The sequence below is a fragment of the Thunnus thynnus genome, chromosome 11 (genome assembly GCF_963924715.1).
Source record: "Thunnus thynnus chromosome 11, fThuThy2.1, whole genome shotgun sequence".
NCBI lineage: Eukaryota > Metazoa > Chordata > Actinopteri > Scombriformes > Scombridae > Thunnus > Thunnus thynnus.
This window is the reverse complement of record NC_089527.1, coordinates 28,560,370-28,585,595: the sequence shown is the minus strand read 5'-3', so window position 1 is coordinate 28,585,595 and position 25,226 is coordinate 28,560,370. Positions and strand designations below refer to the sequence as shown.

Below are 25,226 nucleotides of genomic sequence, written 5' to 3'. Positions count from 1 at the left end.
CAGACTCTGCATCTGCCTCATCTCCACCACCTCCTCTGACTCCACCTCATGAGTGTCCCATCATCACTGCAGAGCAGGGTGAGCGGACCATCAGCCATGAGGCCAAGATGAAGAAGAAGGGTGGAGTCAGATGTTTCTTTAACTGGGTTAAAAAAACTTTCTGCTGCTTCCTGCCTGAAGACACAGACTGAAAACATTCATCAGTTTTATTATTTCTGTGTTCATATTGTTAATGTTTGTATTGATAATAATAAATTCATGGTTACATTTCATTCAGTATCATTGATTATGAACTAATGCACCATAAGATTAATACATCATGAAGCATATGGTGTAAGTTGGATTCACTGTATTTTACAGGAAAGCCTGGTATTTATAAAGTTGTAAGTTATAATTTTCTAAATGTCTGAGTGAGAAATATGAAAAATCTGATTTCAAAACAATATTTTTGCAGGCATACACAAACAGCCAGAAAAAACATGAAATCAAGGAGCCTGACTGAGACTGGATTTTTGGGGACAATATTGATATTTGAGAGACCAAAAAATCTGATGATGACATTTAACGAGCTATATTAATTATTTTTTATACAAACATAGAAGACTTTTGACGAATTTTGTTTTTGTTGGGAATTTTAACAAAGATGTGGACTTAGCTGGACATTTTACAGTTGAAAAATAAACTTGTGCTCTCTGGTGGACAAACTATGTAATTTCTGATTAATTTCAAACATATCTTTGGTATTTATGTACTTATAATTTCTTGTTACTTAACAGCTGACATTTACACTGGTACTGATACATCTGCAATGAGCTGACATCGAGTGATTTATAGAACTGGCTCTGAATAAATAGACAGAAAAGGTGACAAATGAGCCATTTGAGGCACAGAGAAATGGTTCACATGAAATAAAGCTTTTAATGTATCCACATTTCTACCACACTAAGATTCAAGAATAAGATTTCTTTACACAATTCAAAAATGACCAAAGTGAGAAAGGTTTTTCTTTAGGTGTTTTATGAGTTTACATTACAGCATCTTTTACATTGTACACACAATGTGCTCATTGAATTAATGTGGCACTGATCATTATTCAGTTTGTGTTGGTTTGAAAAAGCACTAATGTTATTAGTATGTTGGTTGTTGTTGACACATACAATATGCTGTAATTAATGCAGATGTTATGACTCCTGACAGCTACAGTATGTTGCTTTGTGACCAAACCAGAGGTGAGGAGGGAAGGAAACATTAAGTGATGACAAGTGATGGCACTGATGGTGACAATTACACAGTTTTAGAAGCTTGGCAGAAAATTTCAATCTCAGGTTTTTACCTCATGGATGATCATAAGAGACAAGAGGATTCACATGCTGTTTACACAAGAACATTCATCAGGCAGTGTGGACTCTGATGAGCATGAAGCACAATGTATTACTGTAATACTGAAAACTTTATTGAACCTGAACAGTTTCATGAAGAAGCAAGCCATCTTTAGGTGGTTTGGTTATATAATTATACATTATTTTCCTTATTATTTATTTTAGCCATGATTTGTAGGTAAAGGACATTCCTGATGCCTTTCCACCACAATCCAAAAAATGATTTACACTTTTAATCTCAAAGTTAATTATTCCCCAATACTAAACCTTTTTCTCACAGATCCATACCAGACTGGTATCACAAGACAAATCATTCCAGTTCATTAAAGTGTTCCCGCCAGTGATGATGTGGGCACAGTCCTCTTCCCCAAGCTTTGAATATCCACCACCATTATCAGGCTGTGATGCCCGCCAGTATCTAGAAGATCAACAAACAGGAAAAAGGACGTTGTTGGACATTATCTTTGACATGAACACCGTCCTCTGCTATTAACGAAGAAACACAATGAAAAAATAGTTAAAAAAAATATTTTTGGCTGGTGCAGTAGGAGCCAGTATTGTGTACCTGTGTTTTTAAAGTGGGACTAATTAATGTTTTTATATCAGCTTTTTTTTTTTTTTAACATTTGTGTCAGTCAATATAGCCTTTGAAAATCCCACCATAAAACTCAAATATGTGAATTTTTCAAGATCACTGCCTCCTGACCGGAGCTGGTAGATGGAGGACTCATTAAAGGAACCACAGCAACCTCTGGTAGAATTATTGGCTTAAATATATTTTCAAGAGAGAGTTGTTGTTGGCGGTGTCATATCTATACTACATATTGTCAAAAATGTTTGGTGGAAGTTACAGTAGTATTTATTATTAGTATATATTTGATTATATTCAATCAAAGTGAAGCACATTTACTTACTTTACAGACAGTTGACTTCCATCAGTCCATTCCCAGGTCTTCTCTTTTACTCTGTCAGTCAAGCCAATCCAACCCTGAGTTCCTTCCTTGGCAAAGTTAGAGAGGAACTTCTGTTCAATGAAAAAAGAGGAAAGCACAGTATTTATATTTTATTCAAGCATTTCGAACAAGCACACATACCAGGTCTGCTCCGTGTGTCTCGGGCTGCAACACGCCCGTGCTGCAGTTATCAATCGCAGCCTGTGTACTCACTGCACTCATTATACAGCAAAGAGCCTCCAGTGAAGACTAGCTTTGCAGGCCAGCCTTTCAGATAGGGACCCTATTCTCACCAACATCACCACTGAGGAGAACCCCAACTTGGTTTGGTCAAGGAGAATAATCCCAAAGATTTGACACCTGATGTGCTGAATTTATTGGTCAAGGAACCCCTTGGATTATGAGGAGGAGGACAAAACCGGGGGAAGAATTTCTGATGTCAGATGAGAATGACGAAGATGATTCTTCATTTATTCCCCCTGCCCCCAGACCATCAGCTCTCTGTGTCTGTCTGCTGCTGTGTGGCGGAGAGGCTGAAAATCCTGTAGCCCACCATCATAGTGGAAGCTCCTCACTCTTGCTATGAAGAGAAGAATTTAACCCAAGCCAAGCAGGCTGCAAGGCAAGATTTCCCGGCATTTCCTGAGGTCCAAGAGGAAGTCAGAGTCTCCTGGAAAGACGAGCCATATTCCAGCAAGACCTCTACTCAAGGAGCATCTTCCCTGGATTTGAAGGGATAGATAAACACGCCATGGTCTGCATGCCACCCATGGAGCCACTGGTGGCAGTCCACCTCCACCCACAGTTGTAGGCTATGTCATCTAGACTGCCCATCCTCCCATCCCATGCTGATTGTTTTGCTGATTTAGCCGATTGAAAGGGCATGCAAGATGGCAGCCTTGATGGTGAGAGCTTCCAGTGTCACCTCCTTGTATATTCATTAACTATTTACAGTTTTTTACAAAATATCTTACATCTCTTGCAAAAGCAAACACTTCATTCAAAACTATATAAACTCTTCTAAAAATGGTATTTTTGCATCACAACTTTACACACAAACACCAAATAAATAGCTCTTTCAACATGCCAACTGAACACGGTTGTGCTAAGTAAAAAACACCATTATCTAGAGTCTTAACTGAAGATGACATGAACAAAACTAAAATAAAAGAAACAAAATACAGTATATTGTAATTGCAGTCCATTCTGTCTTCGATGACCAGTTGTTTCATCTGAAGTTGATGCTACTTCAGTAGACGGCCCAGTGTGGATAAACTTATCCTGTTTATGTTGTTGAATACTGTGTTGTCAGTGATGATGTGGTGTTGCAGTTGTCGCAAAAATATGCTGTTGTTTGCAATGACCATGTTTATGATGTGTTGTTCCTGTTCTTGTGTGAACAGTTGATTTCTTCCTCCAGTACGGGGGTCACCTTGGAATTCTACAAAAACAGAATGCAAATGTCTAAGATCTCCTTATGAAATACTGTAAAATCATATAGAGGATAGGATTTCTTACCTGTTCTCATTTCAAAATGTTCGAGTGACACCTGCTACAGTGTAGCAGCTCAAATTAGGCTGGACCCTCTGACCAGCCTCCTGTAGACTCAACCCATAGTTGATTACATGATCGACCAAAGTGGCCTGGATCTCATCTGTGACAGTTCTCCTGATTTGTCCTCTTACCACTCCTCGTTCTCTGTGTCCTCCTCCTCCTTCTTCTCGCTTGTCCTCCTCCTCTCCCTTGTCTTCCTAGTCCCTCCTTTTACTCGAACACCTTCCTCTAAGTCACTCCAAAATTGGCGTCCATTGCTGTGCACACCAAAGAGCAAACCTAAATCCTATTAATAGTGTTCAAGCTCTGATTTCTAAGTGGTCTTATGGGTGGTTACGGGTGTTTTCACATGTTCATTCTGGGTGCAGGTAATTGATAATTGAGTGTGGTATTTCAATGGCAGTGTTTAGCAAACAACACACACAGGCTTTCAGTTTTGAATGATGTGTCTAATGTAGATAACTGTGTGTAGTTATTTGCAAAGTGTGTTTTAGATTTTCAAACTTAGTGCAAAGCTGAAAATGTGCTTATGGTTTAGCACACCTGGTCAATAGATAGGCTACATGAGTTAATGGTTTCAATAATTGTGCCACACGTACCAATTTTTTCGTCTTGGCAGCTGCAAAAAACTGTAAATAACTGACATTTTTCTTCTTGAAATCGGCCATGTTGACCGGGGTGATGATTTTTAAGTGTGTGATTAAGTTAATTGTTCAAAATGTTTTCCAGGTTGTCCCTCCACGGCTTATTTTGGACTTAAATTTATTACAAATTGCAAGCTTTGTGTCTTCTTCACTCATGCTAACGAACTTCTACACTAACAACATGTTGTGTGTGTGTGGCTGTGGCTTTCTGTGTGCTGTGTGCGCGATGTGCATGTTGTGTGTGTGTGTTGCTGTGGCTGTCACGCTGTGTGTGCAATGTGCATGTTGTGTGTGTGGGTGTGTCTGTGGCTGTGGCTTCCTGTGCGCTGTGTGCATGACGTGCATGTTGTGTGTGTGTGTGGCTACACTGACTGTGCCGCATCTGCTTCTGTGTGTGTGATGTGACCCATAGTGCGGCTTTGTGCAGAAAATTTGACCGGCAAAAAATCCGATTTACGAGACAGATCTGCCAGTCACCGATGGCTGATCAGCTGAAAACTGTCCGCTTTAGATCAGTGGCTGATCAGTTGGTGCATTTCTAATTTATATTAATATAGCTAATATCTTATGCAAAATTAGAAGGACCTACTACAACCCCCCCCCCAAAAAACAAAGAAAAACAAATGAAAATAGTCTTTATCAATTAACAAGTCCAAGTCCTCGTCTGCAACTTCCAAGTCCAAATGCAGTCAATACTCGAGTCCAAGTCCAAGTCTGAGTCATCAGTGCTCAAGTCCAAGTCAAGTCACGAGTCCTGAAAATCAGGACTCGAGTAGCATACTACAACACTGGTACACACATCTGCGCACACACACATGCATGCAGGCATGCAAGCAGGCAGACAGGCAGGCACACATCGTACCTGTTCTTCAGCGCTGTCTATGACCACCAGATTTGCTCCTCTGTCTCTGCAGTCCTTTCTGCCTTCTTCCCAAGAACCAGACTCATTAGAAAGGAGATAACAGGCACAACGGAACAGCCTCCATCCTGTAGGACAAGTTCTCTCTTCAAGAGAGACTTAAAAATCAGAAAGAGTAAAATTCATCTACTGCCAAAGATACAATATGGAGGTTAAAAACATGCATGCATGTTATTCTAATTATTGCAGCAACATAATGGCTAAACACAGCTGCAGGTAAAGTACATGTAGTTTGAAAATATTTATGAGTCTTTGTGTCTCATACAGTAATAGTCAGTTTCATACGTACTGAGAGGGTGAGGAAATATATATATATATATATATGAAATATATATAATATATATAATAATATATAATATATATATGAAATTGTTGGGACTGATATGTTTTCTTGTTTCATAATAAAACTGTATTTATGATTACTATTGTCTTTTTATCTTCTTTTATTCTCGTCTCAACATGTTTATATTTTCCTTTGAGTTACTGGTTGGTAGGCTATGTTGTCAGTTAGTTTGAAGATAGTTTTAAGATTGATGACTTTTGTTTTCATAACTAATCATCATGTTTAATTTTTAAACAATAAACATATATCAACCATAAAGATTACGATTTTAATGTAAAGAAATAACTGTCACAAGTCAGTAAGTCTTCACAAATGTCATGTGCAAATGTGTGCTTGCAGGTTTGACACTTACAAGTGACAATTAGGAGGAAATGGATTTATTTAGACTAAGTAAGACTTTACTAAATATTTGAATGTATAAAAACATCATATTAAAATACTTGACTAAAACTCCTCTCAAGCTGTAAATCAGATGCCAATTTGAAGAAATCCTTTAGTTTTACAGTGGTAAACTGGTGGTAATGGCAGATAATGGTATGTGTGTGTGTGTGTGTGTGTGTGTGTGTGTGTGTTCACTCTCGTCTTAACAGAAACTCATGTTTGCTTTGAGAAGGGTCTACGTTACACACAGAGATATGTGGTAGAGACACATCTGCTGGCTGCAAATACATTTTACAGAACTGTGAGTACAGAGAAGCACCTAACCACATAATCTATTTAAGTTTTCACCAGAGTACTTCTGTATTAAAGAATGTATGTGTGCGGTGTCCACACTTACTCAGCCTGTTCCGCTCTTTAGTCTTTTCAATGATGCTGGCATTCAGCAGGTCTCTCTCTCTAGTCATTTCAATGATGCTGGCATTCAGCAGGTCTCTCTCTTTAGTCATTTCAATGATGCTGGCATTCAGCAGGTCTCTCTCTTTAGTCATTTCAATGATGCTGGCGTTCAGCAGGTCTCTCTCTCTAGTCATTTCAATGATGCTGGCGTTCAGCAGGTCTCTCTCTTTAGTCAGGTTGGCTTTTACAGTGGAGAGTTCTTCAGCTGAATGCTGCACTGAGTAATGGTCTGAAATCAATCAAGAGGCAGTCTTATATTTTATAAAATATCTAAAATAGCAAATAAATAAAAAGAGTCTCATATCAGTACATGGTTGGTAGACTAATGGGTGGTTTGGAATACATTTGTTTATATGGGTCCTTTTTGAATTCATATTAAAACTGCTTAAATGTCACTGTTGTGACATTTCATATTTATCCAATAAAGCTGTCTTACTATCTTGTATGTTACATCCTCATTGTATACTTAATATGCCACGCCTTTTGAGAATGCCACTCCTGAGATGATGTATCTTCACATTAGTGGATATAATTTGTCAAAAAAATAAAAGTAAAAAAAAACTGAAAACAGACATCTTTCTAAAACATTAAATGCAAAACTATAAAAATAGTTACTGTATCCACCCAAGTCAAAATATTTCCTCATGTTGGCCCATCATTGTGACCTGTGTGAAAAGTTTTACACTTAACCAACATATATAATATGCAGCAGAAAGACGTGAAAAATCCAATCACTGGCGTAGTGTTTTCATAATGATACTCCTGTGTAAAAAGTCAAAAGTTTAGACACACTTTCTCATTCAAGGGAATGAGAAGGTGTGCCCAAACTTTCTACCGGTTCTGTATACTGTATATAACATATATGTGTTATGATACTGAACAAAATTTGACAGGACAACTTTTACTAGCATTCAAACATGGTTTGCTATCAAAATCAAAGCTCACTTGATGCGCAGGTTTATCCAAATATCTACTTGCACAACTATTACTGCTTGAATATTAATTTTTGCCTTCTTGGTAAAAATTCATATTTACAAAATATGTAAATGTTTCTTTTTTGTTGTTTTGTGTGTTGTTTTTCTTTTTACAATACCTTTGTAAATAAAATTGAAAAGCTGCTTTGAGAAAAAAGATAATACATAAAAAAAATAAGAGAATGGAACCAAGACAACCCAACATATAAACTCAAATAAACATCCTGGTAAAACATGAGCATTTTTTGATAATAGTCCTACATGATCACTGATTTCTGAATGTTAACCAGACTCACAGTGGACACCGAGGCCAATGAGTCCAGCCAGCAGGAAAACACTCAGCAGCCCCAGACAGAGAACAACAGCTCTATAAAATCTCCTCTCTGAGCTCCTCGGACCTGAACAGAGCAAAGACCAGTGAATCCAATCAATCATACAACAGGATTAATGACAGATTAAAACATACTACTCACAGCTCAGCATGTCAGCCTCTCTGTCTGACTGAACATTCTTACCTGTCTGATTTGTTGAAGGTCTTGAATCAACAGGTTTCATACGTTTAACATTGACATAGATTTGCTCCATCACTCAAAAGGATGTTATGTTAAAGATGAAAATGCTTGTTGGTTTCAGTGTCTCTGTCTTTTAACTACCGAGGAAGTCACACAGTTGGAGGTGTTAGGTACCACATGTTGAATGTGGTTTCTGTGACAGCTCTCTACTGTCTTCCTTGAAACAGGATTGTTATAGTAAAACACACCAAATTACAATTATAGAGGATTAAAGGCCCTAAATTTACAGATTATGTTTTTACCATGACGTAATTTGTTACTGAACGTATTTTTATGAGGGGCCGTTAGGGACACTATTCAGAATTACTTGCATATACATGTACTTTTCTTCTCACATACACATATGAAACCAGACTCATTCACACACTATACCAAAAACCACATACAAGTGCAATGCTTTTACATACACAACTGAAACACTCTCATGAAAACTATTGAAAAGCTTCCACACATACTAGTAAAGTGTGCTCATATACGCAGTTGAAATGCTCTCATAAGGTATTGTGAAATCCTTTTATATAAACCATTGAAAAGCTTTCACATTCACTATTGAAGAAAAAATTGTATTATGCCATTTCAGTCTGTTGTATAAGAGGATTTCAGGTAAAACAGAAGGCATTTCAGTTGAACTGGAAGGTGATTGAGAAAAGAGAGCGCATGTTTTTTGTTTGTTTGTCACACTGATGTCTGCTCAACAGCCTGCAAGAGGCAGGGTGTTACTTAACAATCAGGCAGCAACCGACTGTTGCAACTCCAGGTGTGGACACGCTAGACAGTCACGTAGCATCGCTCTTCCCATCCCGCCAGTGTAGCAGCGTGCCACTGCCAGCTGCAGCTCCAGTCAGGAGAGAATGTGCACCATGTTATCAAGCGCAGCAGTTCTTCAGCACATGAACATCACGCACGAGGAGAAGGTAATTATAAATAGTCGGGAGTTTGAAATGATCTTTTATATTGCTGTCCTACATTATTATTATATCAGGTTACACTTAACTCTATCTGAATACTTGCATGTCCGAATACCAATCTGAAAAACGATTATCTGAATATTTTGATATTCAGGGCCAGGCCTAACTTACTCTATAGCTTAGCTTGATATATTTATAGAATGGCAATCATTTCCAATCTTATGTATTAACAGACCGTTACCCATTATTTCCCCTTTGGCAGGGACTGTGAACCGATCCCTCCTGCTGCTTAACATTATATATTTCCTCTCTTTATCCGCCAAGATATGAAAGCAGTGGCAAAAAAAATAGCAGTAGTTTTATAATTCGGTGCTCTTTCAAATCTTTGCAGGCAAACAAGAGGAAATATATAATGTTAGGCAGCATGGGGATGGTTCACAGCCAGAGGAGGGTCAATAAGGGGTGACGGTTAGTATTTTGCTCTTGTGAAACTTGCCATACTTGATTTATTAGATATATCAAATTATTTATTACTGCATTATTTACTATTTGTTACTGCAATTGTGATATGATTTGTAATATAAGAGGGAATGATAATTTTGGCTGTGGTTGTTCCACTGGATTATGAATTCTGTAACTGCCCTTTCTATTCTTGGTAAATAAACATTATGCAGACAAAACAGATGTAGTACATTCAATGAATCTAGTATATCCTGTTTCTCCATAAAGTTAAAAATGTTTATAAAGTGTCTTGATACAATTCTATTGAGTTCTTCCCATAATCTCTCAGTCCTTTGGTTGTGTGATAACTCAATGACTGTTCAATCCCCTTCATTCCAACATAAAACGAGCAACCTGTATATTTTCCATACTGTGATCACATTTGACCCTTAAGGGCAAACCAACGTTCTTTACTCCTCCTAAAAACAATTAAAAGACACTTGAGGCTCTGTTGTTAAAAAAAGGACCATAAGTATATAATAGTCAACACAGCCATGAAAAACCATCCGCCACCGAATCAGCTTGTGGTTGACGTCAAATGCCTGTTGGGAGATATACACTACATTAAAGAAAATATATACCTAAAACTTAGCAACTATATCGAAGTGTTGTTTACCTCGGTGGTGGAAGAAGTATTCAGGTCCTTTACTTAAGTAAAAGTACCAATACAGCAAGGTAAAAATAAAAGTAAAAATCCTGCATGAAAAATCCAACTTTAGTAAAAGTATTATGAGCCTGATGTAGTTAAAGACTGACTGACTGAGTGACTGATATATTATTATATATGACATCATTAATACTGAAGCATCAGTGTTAGAGCAGCATGTTACTGTTGCAGCTGCTGGAGGTGGAGCTAGTTTCAACTACTTTACATACAGTTAGCTAGTTTAGTCCAGTGGTTCCCAACCTAAGGGTCGGGCCCCTCCAAAGGGTCACCAGATAAATCTTAGGGGTCGTGAGATGATTAATGGGAGAGGAGAGAAGAAAAAACAAAGTTCTGATACACAAATCTGTTTGCAGACTTTTTCTCTAATCTTGGATTTTCGATGAAATATTGGATCATATAAACATTTATTGAAATGAAAGCATGTGAGAAGTTTAGAGGGAAAAATCACTATTTGGTGGAACTGTTACCAACTCATAGACATCTGAAATGTGACCCCGACTACACACTGCTTTTTGTAAGACGTCAAAAGTCAAAAAGGTTGGAAACCACTGGTTTCATCTTTAACAGTGTGTTGGATTTTAAAAAAGCTTGTTATATTATCCATTGTGACAAATCTTCATCTGAAAAGTGACTAAAGCTGTCAAATAAATGTAGTGGAGTAGAAAGTACAATATTTCTCTCTGAAATGAAGTGGAGTGGAAGTATAAAGAAGCATTAAATGGAAATACTCAAGTAAAGTACAAGTAACTTAAAATTGGACTTAAGTTCAGTACTTTAGTAAATTAATTTATTCTTTACTCAAGTTATTTTCCACCACTGGTTTCCCTCATAGATAATACAAAACAGTTACAAGTCAACTTACCATAATTCGTTGGGGGCCTGAACATTATAGACCCTTCAATGTATAGCATGATGATGTCTAAATGACCGCCCAATGGGATCCATTTGATGCAAGCTCTAGCTGACCCACCAATGCTGAACCCTTAAACCACATGATCTCAGGCTTCCAAGTACGTATGCTTCACTTGCATTTGGAGTGTTCTGTAGTATATTAGTCACAACGCTGTCCAGGTCTTGATTTGATAATACTGCATATCTTAATGGTTCAACTCCCAGAGTTTGTCTATGTCTGTATAGGGTTCTTTGACTGATTCCAAAGCATGATGCAATTCTCTGCCATGTCATACCAATGGACACACAGAGAGAAATCTGTTTGGCAGTTATGGTGTATCAGGCTGACCTGGATGGCCAGTAAAGGTTGTTGGGGGTATCTAATTGTTGGTCACATCAGTGGATCAATGTCTGGCCTCATGTTCATGCAGCAAGTTGCCAAAACATCTATACAATGATTCTAGTAGGTTACTGACATGATAATCATCTCTGGACACAGCAAGAAATGCAGATAGAGTTCATGTATGATCCTGGAGCAGTCTATAAAGCCTATAAAGTTTGGACTTGAAAAACAAAAAGGATCAGACGGACATACATTGTGATTGAAGTACTCAAAATTCAGCAAGAGCACATGCACATCCTAGTGTGGAGTCTTTCTGTTTCCTTCAGATGACAGGAAGGCCTTCCTTCTTAACTGTAATACTCGTATTCACCACTGAACTGTTATATTTCATAATATTATACGTGAGCATTCCAGTTAGTATATGAGCACATTTTAGTAGTATGTGTGAAAGTGTTTCAGTAGTCTATGTAGAAGGTTTCACTAGTTTTTATGAGAGTTTTTCAGTTGTGTGAGTAAAAGTATTTCACTCGTATGTTTGTGAGGTTTTCAGTATACTATGTGGATGAATTTTGTTTCATATGTGTATGCGAGAGGAAAATTTTCCGCTGTGTATATGAGCACATTTTACTATTATGTGTGAAAGCTTTTCACTAGTTTATGTTAAAGGATTTCACAATACTATATGAGAGCATTTTAACTGTGTATATGAGCACAGTTAAATCATTTTGATAATCTGTTCAGTTGTAATGTTAGCTTGAAAGAGAGACGATACTGATTAGCGTGAAGGTATTTCTCCAAAGTCATATTGCACTGGTAGGAGAAATGTGGTCTACACAAAGATATAATTTCAACCCATTTAATGTTTTACATAAAATGTCATAAATGTGGAACTATATGGTAGGGGCTGGAGCTGAATCTGAAAACAGTATTCGGAAAAGCACTAATGGGTTTAATGGGTTATATAGTGGGTTTTTATGAATAGTTATTTTGTACAAATATTTTAAAAATTATTTGTTTTTGGGAGGAAAAAAACTCTCTGTGTCACAGGTGTATTAAGAGCTGCAGGTCTGTGTGTCTGGTAGAGCTGAGCTTTGGCTGAGTGGTCAGAGCCCTTGTCAGTGTTTGGGGGGACTGGGGTTTGAGACCCTATGTGGGAACCGTCCTTTGCTAGACTATTTCACTGTGATTTGCAGTGTGAAATTTTCATCCTCTACAATGTGCAAATAATAGCCTATTGTCATTTTGGAGCCTAGCTAAGAAACCACTTCCAAATTTCTCAGTTGAAAGCCAGTATTGCAGATCCCGGTGAAATATAGTCTAAATATGAACTTTCAATCAACATCTTCAAATAGTTGGTGAAAATCTTTCAATTAGAACCTGTTTTGAACGTCTTTTCACCTGTGACTATAGCCATTTTTTAAATGTTGTTTCAACAGTAAAATGCTCACTGGGACAGCACGGTGAAGACGCCAAGCTTTCAGGCATCCTGACCATAACGGAGCAGGCCGGGGGGTGGAGCACATCCAGAGTTGAGGGAAAAAAGACGACCCCAGGGATGTAGCTAATGAGTTCAAAGCCTGATTGAGATAAGTAACGGAAAGACAGCTGGCTGCTAGAAACTTGGTGGTGTGCTTTTTCTTGCATGGGCAGGGCCGTCCCAAGCACATCATAAACCTCTTCTTGTATTATTTTCCATTCAAGTCCTGAAGTCATGGCTAGATATTTCACTGTGACATCAGAGCTCACCTGAGATTTATTTTAATAAAGTGATCCCTATTTTTAGAACAGGTTAGTAAGCTATTTTATTTTTTTGAGAAAATTGAAAGGAAAACTGAATATAGACCTATGGAATTACACTTGAAAATAGGGTCCAAAATTCTGAAAAATACTGAATGAAACATATTTACTCTACCCCGATGACATCACACCTGCACCATCTTTTGTTTCAAGCCCACAACACAGATCATATGTATTGGTGTATACAGCAGGTGTAGGAAACACAACACAAAAGTCTAATTATATACACAATGCACATTAAAGATGTCATATTGCTTTAGACTGAAGTCCAGCAGGATACATAATATACAATATGATCTACATTGTGTCATAAAGCCCAATATTACATTCTACAATTAAGTCCACATGCAGCTGGTCTATAGACACAAAAGACAGTTCTGGGGAACCTTAATGCTTGGAGGTGGAGGTTGTGATGGATGGTAGGTATACAAACAGTCCTGTCTAACAGTCAACGTTGGTTCCTTTGAACCATGAAGACAATCCTTCCTCAACTCCAACCAAGTAGTTTTAGTTAAGTAAACAAAAGAACAGCCGTCTCTCATGTCAAAGCCACTGACCCACCTGTCCACCTGAACTCTTCCTCAAGTCACTTGTACAAACAACCAGTGCTTTTATTTTTCTGGTGAAGACAGTCTCAGATCTCATCCAGTAGATTGTCTAGATTGAGATACATGATGTTCTGTTTCATTGTTAGAGTTGTTTTCTTCACTTAGTGCCTGTTGAATACAGCATGAGAGTGTGGTGAAAAGACAGATCATCTTTTAACCAAGTTCAGTTTTGAATGAATGAAATCCCCATCTGTAGCTGACCTCTCACATCCCAGTAGAACAGGGTTTTTCTGCACAATTAATGATGATAAAAGAAACATAAAGACACTGAAAACAAATTAATTATTTAAAAAAGATTTTAATTGTTTTCATAATTACATAAAAAGCCACAACCAGTATCAGCTACCAGCATTACAAAGGACATCATGACAAACGTCTGACTCCAGTACAGTGCTTATATGTTGTAATTGACTGACTTTATATTGACTCATCTGTTGAATAGTTTTGGTTTACATTTCATCTAAAATAATTTGATAATTTTCTCACAACAGCAAGTGTTTCCTGAGTGAAACTACTAATTATCAAGTAAAATTCACAACACTGATGGCCTCTGCTAAAGAGATCTGTCAGCTGCTGAACACACTTCATTTAAAAATTACTTTCAGGAAAGCGTCATTTGATGATATAGTAAGACATAATTACACAAAATCTATATTACATTGTTTAATTATGATATGAGGGATGTCATAAGAAATGGTCTCAATCAGGTTTTTTGCAACTTTCAACTATCATTAATCTTTAGCTAAGACATTAATCAAAATAAAGGTTTTTATGAATCTGTTGCATTTTGCAGAGGTTTGGTTTGTTTTATCTGTCTGCTTCTTTTAGTTGTTTGAAACATTGGAAATTGGTTAATGAAGCTCTTCTAGCAAAAGCCGTAAACATCTAATTTATAGAAATCTCTTTAAAAAGGCAGAGCAGAAGCAAAAGGTCATCAGCAAAGCAGAGAAAAGTTTTAAATTCACACACATACAAACTGATTTGCCTTTTGCAAAATCATAGTTTGCTTTGAAAAAGCATTTTTACATATTATACACCAGCATTTTTCTCACAGATCCACTGCAGAGAAGTATCACATGACAGATCATTCCAGTTGTCTCCAGTTTTCCCCTCAGCCCTGATATGTACACAGTCCTCTTCACCCCACTGCGGATCTCCACCTCCATTATCAGGCTGTTTTGTCGTCCAGTAACTACAGGTCAGTGAACAAGAGAATCGTGACACTTAATCTCTGACATGAACACAGTCCTTCACTGGAACATAAGAAAACTGAATGTGTCTCATTCTATTCATTGTACTTATTCTTCCTGGCAAGAAGTAGGGTTGTAAATAATATTTCTTCACAAACATCACAGAATGGAATTTATTCTATCTTGCATGATGTGCCTTAGTATAGTTTTGAGCTATAGAGTAGCAAATTGAACGGGGCTGCAGGTTCACTGTAGTATTTTTCCTAAATATAAATTTGCAGTCATCAAATAGCAACAAAGGAGCCTCCTGTATAAATAAACACCCCCATAGTGTTCTGGTCATCAGTTACAGTACTGTACAGTTGGTGAAGTGTAAAACTTGACTGTGGACCAGAAACTCCGTCTCAGATGCACCATGAAATGGTAGTTTGGTTTGATTTTTTCTCATGATTATCATTTTGCACTGATGATTTAACCAGAAAAGCTTCAGACCAACCTGGAACTGCCAGTCACCTCACATTGTCTGTGATAGAAGATTTAATACATATCACCAACCTCTAATATACAGCAGTGATTGTGTATGTTGTCAATAAACAACCAACTGAAGCCAAACCTTAAAGTCAGTGGTGTTCCATCAATCCATTTCCAGGTTCCCTCTTCGTCTCTGTCAGTCAAACCAATCCAAGTTTCTACCTCAGTGAAGGTAGACAAGAATGTCTGTTTTCAATAAAGAATGGAAAAAAGTCATATTATTTATATTGTTGTTTGAACAACAATATGCAGTTTACATAGGATTACTCTGAACATATTTGATAAGAATCCATTTAACTATTATTATTATTGAAATATAATAATAATATAATCATTATCATCATATTTTTTTCTTGTTTGATAAACTTAAATTTTAGATGTATTGAAAAAAACTTTTTTGAGGTGCCCTTTTGTTTTTTCAAAATCTCACTTGTACAGTCCTTCTTTGATCCTTTAATGCATTATGGGTTGTTGTGTCTTGTTATTTGTAGAAATAGATAAACTAAAGAAAAAAAACAACAAAACAAAACAAAAAAAATATTGACAGCACAAAGCTTAGTAGAAGCTTGTGGTGTAACGGAACGTAGTTGATCTGTGATCTGTATGAATCGCCTCCCACAGTTCAGCATGAATGTGAACCGCGGATAAACTGCAAAATGTAATGTCTCATTGGAGACAAAGTAAACAAACTGATGTAGCTACAAGTCATGGACAGACAGCGTGTCACTAACAGGATTTTGAAGAACAACGACCAAACCAGCATCTAGTGGGTCCGTAGTGACATCTGCAGCTATGTTAACATGATGTTTAATGTGCTGCAGCTGAGCAGCTAATTAGTGATCTAGCTGCTGACTGACATTAACGGTGCACTTTTCCCTGGTGAATGTTTGTTTGGTGGCTCATTCAACAAGCTAAACTGCAAAACAAGACGTGTGCTCATGTTTGTAAGTTATCATCAAGTTTTGATGATGTGGACACAGGCTATTTTTTCATTCACTACAAAGGTATCATGCCTCATATTGCATTTTAATGCAATATGAGGCATGATATGAGGCATGCATTTGAATATTTTCACAGAAGACCACCGGCAAAAGTTCCTTGCTTTAAGTCTTTTACAGAATAAATGGAAAGCAAAGTTATATTTGTCTCCTTTTTCTTTTTTCTCCTTTCCCGAAAAATGATCCGATCCGTGACTCAAAACCATGATATGATCTGAACTGTTAGTTTTGTGATCTGTTGCACCCCTGGTGGGAACTGATTCCCCCAGACTGACCTGTATTTGCCCTCATTTACAAGCACATTTATGTAGTGACTGCTAGTGTTAGCACTATTTGAATACTTATTAATCACTCTTTTTATTTATAAACTTCATCTTTCTCAAGAATCAGGGAATAAGAAATGTCATTAAATTGTGCATAAATTACTGTATACAGAAGTCCTGTTGCCAGACATCATCATGTTTTTTCTTAAACTGATACACAGATTTGTATTGATTAAATACTTGCAGTGTATGAGTGACTGCTTCTGGAGTTTGATTAAAACACCGTGAAAGGTTAAAAGAATGTTAGCTAGCTTGCTAAAGATGAAATGAAATACTTTAATTTTAAGGCAAATGTGCAAACTTAAGAATACCAGCAAAACATGCTACAGAGCAGCACAAGTTCATTCAAATCATTTGAATTATTGTTGTCAAGGTGTTGAACACCAATGATCCATATAAATCAATTAATTACTTAATTAATAAGTAAGTATTTTAGCTTTTTTCAAGGTACAGGAAGATTGCAATTAGGCATAGTTTCTTTGCAAGCATACAAACAAACACTCTGTACCTGTTCTTTAGTGCTGTCTATAACCACCAGATCTGCTCCTTTCTCTCTGCAGTCCTGTCTACCTCTTGACCAGAAACCAGACTCACTGGAGAGGAAATAACAGGAACATCTGAACATCCTCCATCCTGCAGGACAAGTTTTCTCTGTAACACACAACATTAGAAATTAGACAAGAATCAAGTCTGTCTGTTTCCAAAGTATGAGGAACATGTGACTAGAGTTGACTTGTTGATCTACCAACTATGGAGCATTTCTGGTGCTGATTTTTAGCTGCAGTTCTGTGGTATGAATACAATTTTTGTGATTATTGCATCTTTCAAATTATTTTGATGACATCAGTTTTTATTTGAAGATAATGGATCAAACTGTTGATTTCAGCTCATTCTTTCTGTGTTTCCATGTCAGATTTTGAAGCGGGATACTAACACTGGATGACACCACAGAAATAAACACATGGATTTATCAAAATCTCAAATCTCAAAATCTCCGCTCACTTTCTTTGACAGCTAGTTTGACTCACTGTTGGATCATGAGCTCAATACCAAGGTTTGGCCAGCAGATGCCTCCCTTTGAATGTATAAAATGCTTTGAAACCATTCTCAGCAGTTTTTCCAAAGCGAGTGGCAAAAGCTTTGTGTCTCCAATCACAACATGTTTTAAATCATCATACAAGGATCTCACAAAGCTCAGCTTTCACACCACCAGATGAAAGTAAAATGTAGTCTGTTGATTATAGGTCAGGTTTCATGTTACATTAACAGGTCAAGTCAGGTGCAGGTCTCTAAAACTGGACTTGTGAGTGCTTTGTTTTGAATAAGACAACCAGAGATTGTCTGAAGTACTTCTGAGTAACGTTGGACCAGTGGAAGAGAAAGCATCCTTCTTCAACAAAAGTATACACTAGATCAGTAATTCTTTGTTTTTAAGAAAACAAAAATATCTTAGCTATTTCTTCACATATATTAAACGTAAGAAAAAATGTTAACCGTCTCACTACAATCATAGTTTTATTATTGTACACAACATATTGATACACAACATATTGATCTTCCATAAAAACTAGTTTTCAATCAGGATCATTTGTTATGATTTTTGGCTACAGACCAAAAATATGACAACCTGAAAGGCACCTTAACATTTGGGGATGCTGTCTTAAAACACAAATAGTTAAGTAAGTAGTTAATTCCGTGATACTGATGTAGGATACTTACTATGCACTTTGAAAGTTACACAACATTGCTTAACATTAACTGTTTATTTGTTGTTGTTTAATTGAACAATGTCCTGATGACTCAGAACAAATAAGGTGCTTGAACTTATGATATAACTAATGATATACAAGCCAGTTTATGTGAATTCACTTTTAAGTCAGCTTGAACCCTCATTTTGGGTTGGCCGGAAGTGCAGCACACTAGTACAGATTATTTTTCGCTGCATATACATATACCATGGAGATTGATCAAAACCTTTATAGATTTATTTTTTTTTTTTAATAGCTAAATGTAGCCGGGTAAAATAAAGGTAAATGTGGGTTGAGTGTCAAAGAAAAAAACATCATCATTTGATCAAAGTGCAGAAAATACTCAAAGGAGTGATATAGATTTTTATTTTACGTGGTACTTTGTGCAAAACATCAGCATTAAATACAATATCGGTTGAATATGTGTGAAGGTTAAAAGTGTCCAGGCTAAGATCTTCTGTTTTGATATTTGGTTGAAAAGTGAAACTTTTCTAAAAGTCACTGTAAATGTAACTAGTTCATTTATTAACATTAAAATCTGCCTCCAAACAAAAATATATTGTGCTTATTGTTGCTTCATTTGGATGTTTGTGCTTCTCACCTTAAATCTGAGTTCAAGGCAATTTTAGTGGCAATTTTCAGGGTTGAACAAAGTTGATTACATATGATAGACATAACTATTTGGGTAACACTTCTTTGACACCAATGTCTATAATGCATCATAAACATACTTAAAATGCATTATACTCTGCTTATAGCACTGTATAATTATAGTTATAAGCACTCATAAATGTCATAAAGCTTTATAACAATAATCATAACACAAAGCAATTTATTATAATCTATAAGGTTGAGTATAATACTTCATTGCTGGTCACACGCTGACATTTTTTTGCAAGGGTCACAGTGTTTTATAATTCTCATAGTTGGAATACATTATAATCATCTTGTAATGCATTATAATGTGATTGTAAACTACTCTAAGTGGTCACTGGGTGCTTTAAGTGGAGTAATGAAATTCCTGAGGAATAGGTAGATATAATACATTACAAGCTGGTTATGAGTCACTATAGGTGGTTGCTTGCTTTAAGTAAAGTGATTTGGCACATTTTGCATTGTAACATGCTAAACTTACTGTAGCGTGTTACTAATGTCACATTTAGCATGTTAGCATGATATTATTGGTTTGAATGCTAACATGTTAAATGTTGATCGTGTTTGGAATTTCCTGATGACAAAAAATATTTTAAAATGTTTGAAGATGAGTAAATACAAGAACGTTTCCACATAAAATTACAACCAACTTCTTGATTGAAGATAATTTGTATAATTAAGAGGACAGATTGCAGGCAATTAAGGACAGGCAATTAAAACTACAAGAGACACTGACATGCTGATTTATAAAGGTTTAAGGAACAAAGTTATCCAAGAGCTAAGAGAAGCAATTTTGGTCTACATGGTATGCAATTTGGCTTTAGAGCAAGTCATTCCACCGAAAATGCTACCTTGCACTTAATAGAGCAAATTAAATCAAGACTTGACAAAGGGGGAGAAGTTGGTGCTGTATTTTTAGATCTGCGTAAAGCATTCGACACAGTAAATCATGATGTTTTAATATCGAAACTCTCTAAATTTAACTTCTCATCTAGAGCACTGGCATGGGTGTCTTCATATTTATCTAATAGGAGACAATGTGTTTAAGTTGGTGACACAATGTCCAGTAACATGAAGTGCACAACGGGTGTACCACAAGAGTCAGTGTTAGGTCCCCTATTATTTAGCCTGTATATTAATGATCTCCCTCAACAGTATCATGATGCAGAACTACAAATGTATGCAGATGACACCGTTGTGTACACACATGCAAAAACAGCTGAGTTAGCTGCTGCTAATCTAACAATTGCATTGGAAAGGATCACACATTGGCTTAATCAATCATGTCTGAGTCTAAATGTAAACAAGACAAAGGGCATGTTTTCCTCTAAGACTATGGTACAACCTCCTAACGCTGATATTTTCATCAAAGGTGAAAAAATTGACATAGTTACTGATTTTAAATATCTTGGTGTGACACTGGATCCAAATTTAAACTTTAAGAAACATGTTATGGTTTAAACCATAAAGTACAACTTAGCAAATTTTAAACATATTAGAAACTGTCTCTCTTTGGACGCAGCCAAGATATTTATGCATGCTATGATCGTTTCCCATATGTCTTAATCACATGTTGGGGGCAGGCTGGAGAAACAACCATAAGACCTCTTGAGTCCTATACAAACAAACTCTACAAACTCTGGACAAAAAGCCAATGCATTTCCATCACTGTAGGGTACTGGAGAAATACAATTTACTGAGCTTTGAGAATTTTAGATTATTCTCAAATTTGTGCCTAGTTTATAAAATTTTAAATTGTTTGGCCCCTCCTCCACTATGTGACTTTGTGTCCACTCGCTCAGTAAATTCTATTAGATCCTCCAGAATATCCTCTGTACAAGATTGTACCATACCATTTCGTCGCACTGCATTTGGGCAGCAAGCTTTCTCTGTGAAAGCCACAACTCAGTGGAATGCCCTACCTGATGATATTAAGAACTGTAGTTCAATCAATACATTCATCAAGGCCAAATTAAAAAATATACTAAAGACCAATCAGCTGTGTGACCACTGAGTCTGAACTCCATCTATGGTCTTCTCATTAGCGCAGGTAGTCTTGCTTTTAATTTGACAAGTTTATATTATTAATTTCTAATTGACATTGTGGGTGTATGTGATGTGCTGTTGTGTTTAGCTTTGTATTTTGTATGGTGTGTTCTGTGTGTTTTTTTGTTTTTTTTGCTTTGTACTGTTTATTGTTGTGCTGTTGTATGTTTTTTGTCAGGGACTCCTGATGCAAATTAGCTTCAAGCTAACTCTGGTGCAGTGCATCTTTAATGTTTCAAACTGCACACTGTCCCAGTCAATAAATCAATCAATCAATCAGTCTTCTATTTTCAGCATAGCGTTCTCTGTAGGTGCTCTTCTACAATGTGTGTGCAGCACTGTAAAGCCACAGATGTCACTCACTCTGTACAGACAAACTCTGAAGCTTTTCCATCTCTTTAGCTATTTCAGTGAGGTTGGCAAGCAGCAGGTCTCTCTCTTCAGACACGGAAGAAAGGTTGTTATTACTGTCCTGGAGACGCTCAGTCAGGTTGTCTATGACATCTTCAGCTGAACTGCGCACACTGTGGTCTGAAATAAATCAAAAGACAGGTCACATTTATGTTTATTCAGTCACTTATCTCAAATACCATTTTAAAACTTTTAAAATGTACATTTTTAGTAATTACAGCTTCCAGTATCATTTTAAAGCAAATAGCTATCAGGAGTAGTGGAGCAGGTGGACCCAAATGTAGGACAAAACAGCCAGAATGAACAGAAGAAAGTCTCTGTAATAAAGGTGTGCAGGCACAGCAAAATGGAACAAAACAAAAACAGATTGAACAGAGCAGAACTTTACAGAGCAAAGGATCTAGATCTCTAGAAGTTATTCGAAGCAAGTTTTTTCCAGATTTTCATCCAGCTTTGACTACAACATAAAAGCAGTCCTGGTGTTTGACACTGAGCAGCCCAGCACATACAGCACATGTTGTAAATACTATGCCACCCTGATGTTTTCTCACAACAGGTTCACTAACATTTAACCCTAGTAAAAAAATAAAAATAAAGCGTGACATGTATCCATGCCAGTACAATTTTACAAGCAAACTGAATGTTTTTAGATTTGAAGTATTGTCCCACATAGTAACCTTAAAGGTATTTTTTTTTTCACCTGCAAAATGGCGTTTACATACAGATACATGGGAGAATATTTTCCCTGTTATTAATGTAGTTTTGTGAAACATCACTGAAACAAGTCCATGCAGGTGTCCAGAGATCAAAGACATGACAAATATGACCTACACCAGCATTCAAACATGGTTTAAAATATGGCACCAAGGAGAAAGTTGAGGTGATGCTCATGTTCATCCAGACCTCTACCTGCAGAGTTTGGCTGAGAATAAGCAGAGCAGTACAAAATAAATGGAAAAGAAAAATAGACATCTTGCTGTAGAGTGTTCCTCCTAAATTCAGTCTGACTTAAACTTCTGGATGTGAAACAGACTCACAGTGGACACCGAGGCCAATGAGTCCAGCCAGCAGGAACACACTCAGCAGCCCCAGAAAGACAAGAAGAGCTCCATGAAATCTCCTCTGTGAGCTCCCCGGACCTGAACAGAGAAACAGTCAATACAGTCAATGATACAACAAAAGAACAGATGATAATTTAGATCTTTGTGCAACATTTTTACCTGTCTGTTTTGTTGAAGTTCTTGAGTCAACATTTGCATAAATTTCCTCCATCGCTCTTAAGGATGCCAACTATTTTCTAAAGGGTCAGCTCTGAAGCACAAGCTACAACGCATGTACAGCATATGATGAAACTCTTGTTGGGTTCAGTTTCTCACACAAATATGCTAAAAATAGATACAATGTGTGATCATTACTCGAAACAGGAACTGCCAAAAACTCTATGAGTCTCTTGTCTTGTTTAACTTTTTAGACAGAAATCAACATATGGATGCTGTTTGGTAGTAAGCTCATTGGAAGGAGATTTTCATTTGTCGCTCATAGAGAAAATATTCATATTGTTTTTCATAATACCAATAATGGCTATTGTTTTTTGTCATTCTTACACAGAATGTTCATATTTTACATGTCTGTAAACTGCTCTCTAATACATTTGTTCCACAGAACAGTGGCAACAGGGGTATTATTGAGGAAGTAGATAAGTTAAGGCAAAGCCTTGTGGTATTTGTGTCCATGACACCACTGTCACCAATGTAAAAAATCAGCTGTGTAAGAACAAGCAACACTGATGTAGCAGTATCACCTAGCAGCCCATACAACATACTAATATCACAGTGTAATGGAAAAAACAGTGTTTATGGCGGCACTTATGGGTTTAAATCAGAAGACTTCAAAGACCCAGAGCAGTTGGAAGGTTTAAAAGTCAGAAATATAAGGAGAAACAGTGAGATGTTGTCAACAGGAAACTAGTGAAGAAAGGCCAACACAGGAGTGACGGAGGAGCAGCAGCATTTTAAATAAGTGGCATGCGGGATATGGAAGACTGACTAAGACCAACTTATAAGGAATTACAGCAGTCTAATGATAGATGGTCATCTAATGGGGTGCCTATGCCTAGGCATAAGGAGTGAGATGGTAAGGGTTAGGGTAAGAATATCAGCATCAGAGCCAATCAGAGGCAGAATAGGGACAGGTCAGAATGTGGGTAGGAAAAAAAATAAGGCAGTTGACCAGGCCTACACACAGACCCACACAACGGAGCCACTGCTGCAGATCCTCCTAGAATGACTTTACCCTCATACTTCTCCAGAGAGGACTCTTTCCCCCAAGTGTGTAGACATGGTTTTAACTTGGCAGGCTTTGTCGGACAGACAAAATAAACAGTTGTGTATGTGCACTTGCTCTCTATCTCTTTTCTCTTTCATATGCACATGTGTGCAACCACATAAAGAGCCTGACTGCACAAAGTTTACTTTGAATATGATTTAACTTATATCATGACATTTTCTGGTTGAAATGGATTTTACTTTTTAAAAATTAAATCTGGGACAAAAACTCATATTTAAAATTGACATATGATAGATTTAACAACTATTAAAAATGAATATATAATAACCTGTATACTGTTTAAACCAACTACCTGCTGTAAGGTTTTCAAAGCACCTGAGATTCTGCTGCGATCCAACTCGAGGGTTTCATTATAGAGTCACAGCAATCCTCAAACTTACCTTTAAATCATATCATAAACTTCTTGTATTATTTTCCATTCAAGTCCTGAAGTCATGGCTAGATATTTCACTGTGACATCAGAGCTCACCTGAGATTTATTTTAATAAATTGATCCCTACTTTTAGAACAGGGACTGTTAGTTTTTTGGGTTTTTTTTGAGAAAATTGAAAGGAGAACTGAATATAGACCTATGGAATTACACTTGAAAATAGGGTCCAAAATTCTGAAAAATACTGAATGAAACATATTTACTCTACCCCGATGACATCACACCTGCACCATCTTTTGTTTCAAGCCCACAACACAGATCATATGTATTGGTGTATACAGCAGGTGTAGGAACCACAACACAAAAGTCTAATTATATACACAACACACATTAAAGATGTCATATTGGTTTAGACTGAAGTCCAGCAGGATACATAATATACAATATGATCTACATTGTGTCATAAAGCCCAATATTACATTTGACAATTAAGTCCACATGCAGCTGGTCTATAGACACAAAAGACAGTTCTGGGGAACCTTAATGCTTGGAGGTGGAGGTTGTGATGGATGGTAGGTGTACAAACGGTCCTGTCTAACAGTCAACGTTGGTTACTTTGAACCATGAAGACAATCCTTCCTCAACTCCAACCAAGTAGTTTTAGTTAAGTAAACAAAAGAACAGCTGTCTCTCATGTCAAAGCCACATGGTTTGCTGAC

At 36.9% G+C, this 25,226-nt stretch overlaps 2 protein-coding genes across 2 annotated transcripts; both read right to left on the bottom strand.

Moving 5' to 3' along the window:
* Positions 1-933: 933 nt before the first annotated feature.
* On the bottom strand, positions 934-8,244 carry LOC137192151 (C-type lectin domain family 17, member A-like). Its single transcript, XM_067602665.1, has 5 exons — positions 7,900-8,244; positions 6,571-6,858; positions 5,393-5,547; positions 2,294-2,403; positions 934-1,797 (listed from the first exon to the last, which is right to left on the bottom strand). Exons 1-5 carry the CDS (start codon positions 8,036-8,038, stop codon positions 1,641-1,643), a joined length of 849 nt encoding a protein of 282 aa, XP_067458766.1. The 5' UTR covers positions 8,039-8,244; the 3' UTR covers positions 934-1,640.
* A 5,725-nt stretch (positions 8,245-13,969) lies between these two features.
* Positions 13,970-24,253, bottom strand: LOC137193099 (CD209 antigen-like protein C). Its single transcript, XM_067604294.1, has 6 exons — positions 23,012-24,253; positions 22,829-22,930; positions 21,744-21,911; positions 17,441-17,583; positions 15,694-15,797; positions 13,970-15,082 (listed from the first exon to the last, which is right to left on the bottom strand). The coding sequence occupies exons 1-6, from the start codon at positions 23,061-23,063 to the stop codon at positions 14,920-14,922; spliced, it is 732 nt and encodes a 243-aa protein (XP_067460395.1). The 5' UTR covers positions 23,064-24,253; the 3' UTR covers positions 13,970-14,919.
* Positions 24,254-25,226: the final 973 nt, after the last annotated feature.

Bases quoted from the DNA above. Each gene is read 5' to 3' on its own strand.
- LOC137192151 (XM_067602665.1), bottom strand. From the start codon at position 8,038: ATGATTGATTGGATTCACTGGTCTTTGCTCTGTTCAGGTCCGAGGAGC. The intron at 5,548-6,570 runs GTAAGTGTGGAC...CTGATTTTTAAG, and splicing joins TAAAGAGCGGAACAGGCTGA to TCTCTCTTGAAGAGAGAACT. The intron at 1,798-2,293 runs GTAAGTAAATGT...TTGATCTTCTAG, and splicing joins GGAAGTCAACTGTCTGTAAA to ATACTGGCGGGCATCACAGC.
- LOC137193099 (XM_067604294.1), bottom strand. From the start codon at position 23,063: ATGGAGGAAATTTATGCAAATGTTGACTCAAGAACTTCAACAAAACAG. The intron at 21,912-22,828 runs GTGAGTCTGTTT...GATTTATTTCAG, and splicing joins CATTGGCCTCGGTGTCCACT to ACCACAGTGTGCGCAGTTCA. The intron at 15,798-17,440 runs GTACAGAGTGTT...TATTGAAAACAG, and splicing joins TAGACAGCACTAAAGAACAG to ACATTCTTGTCTACCTTCAC.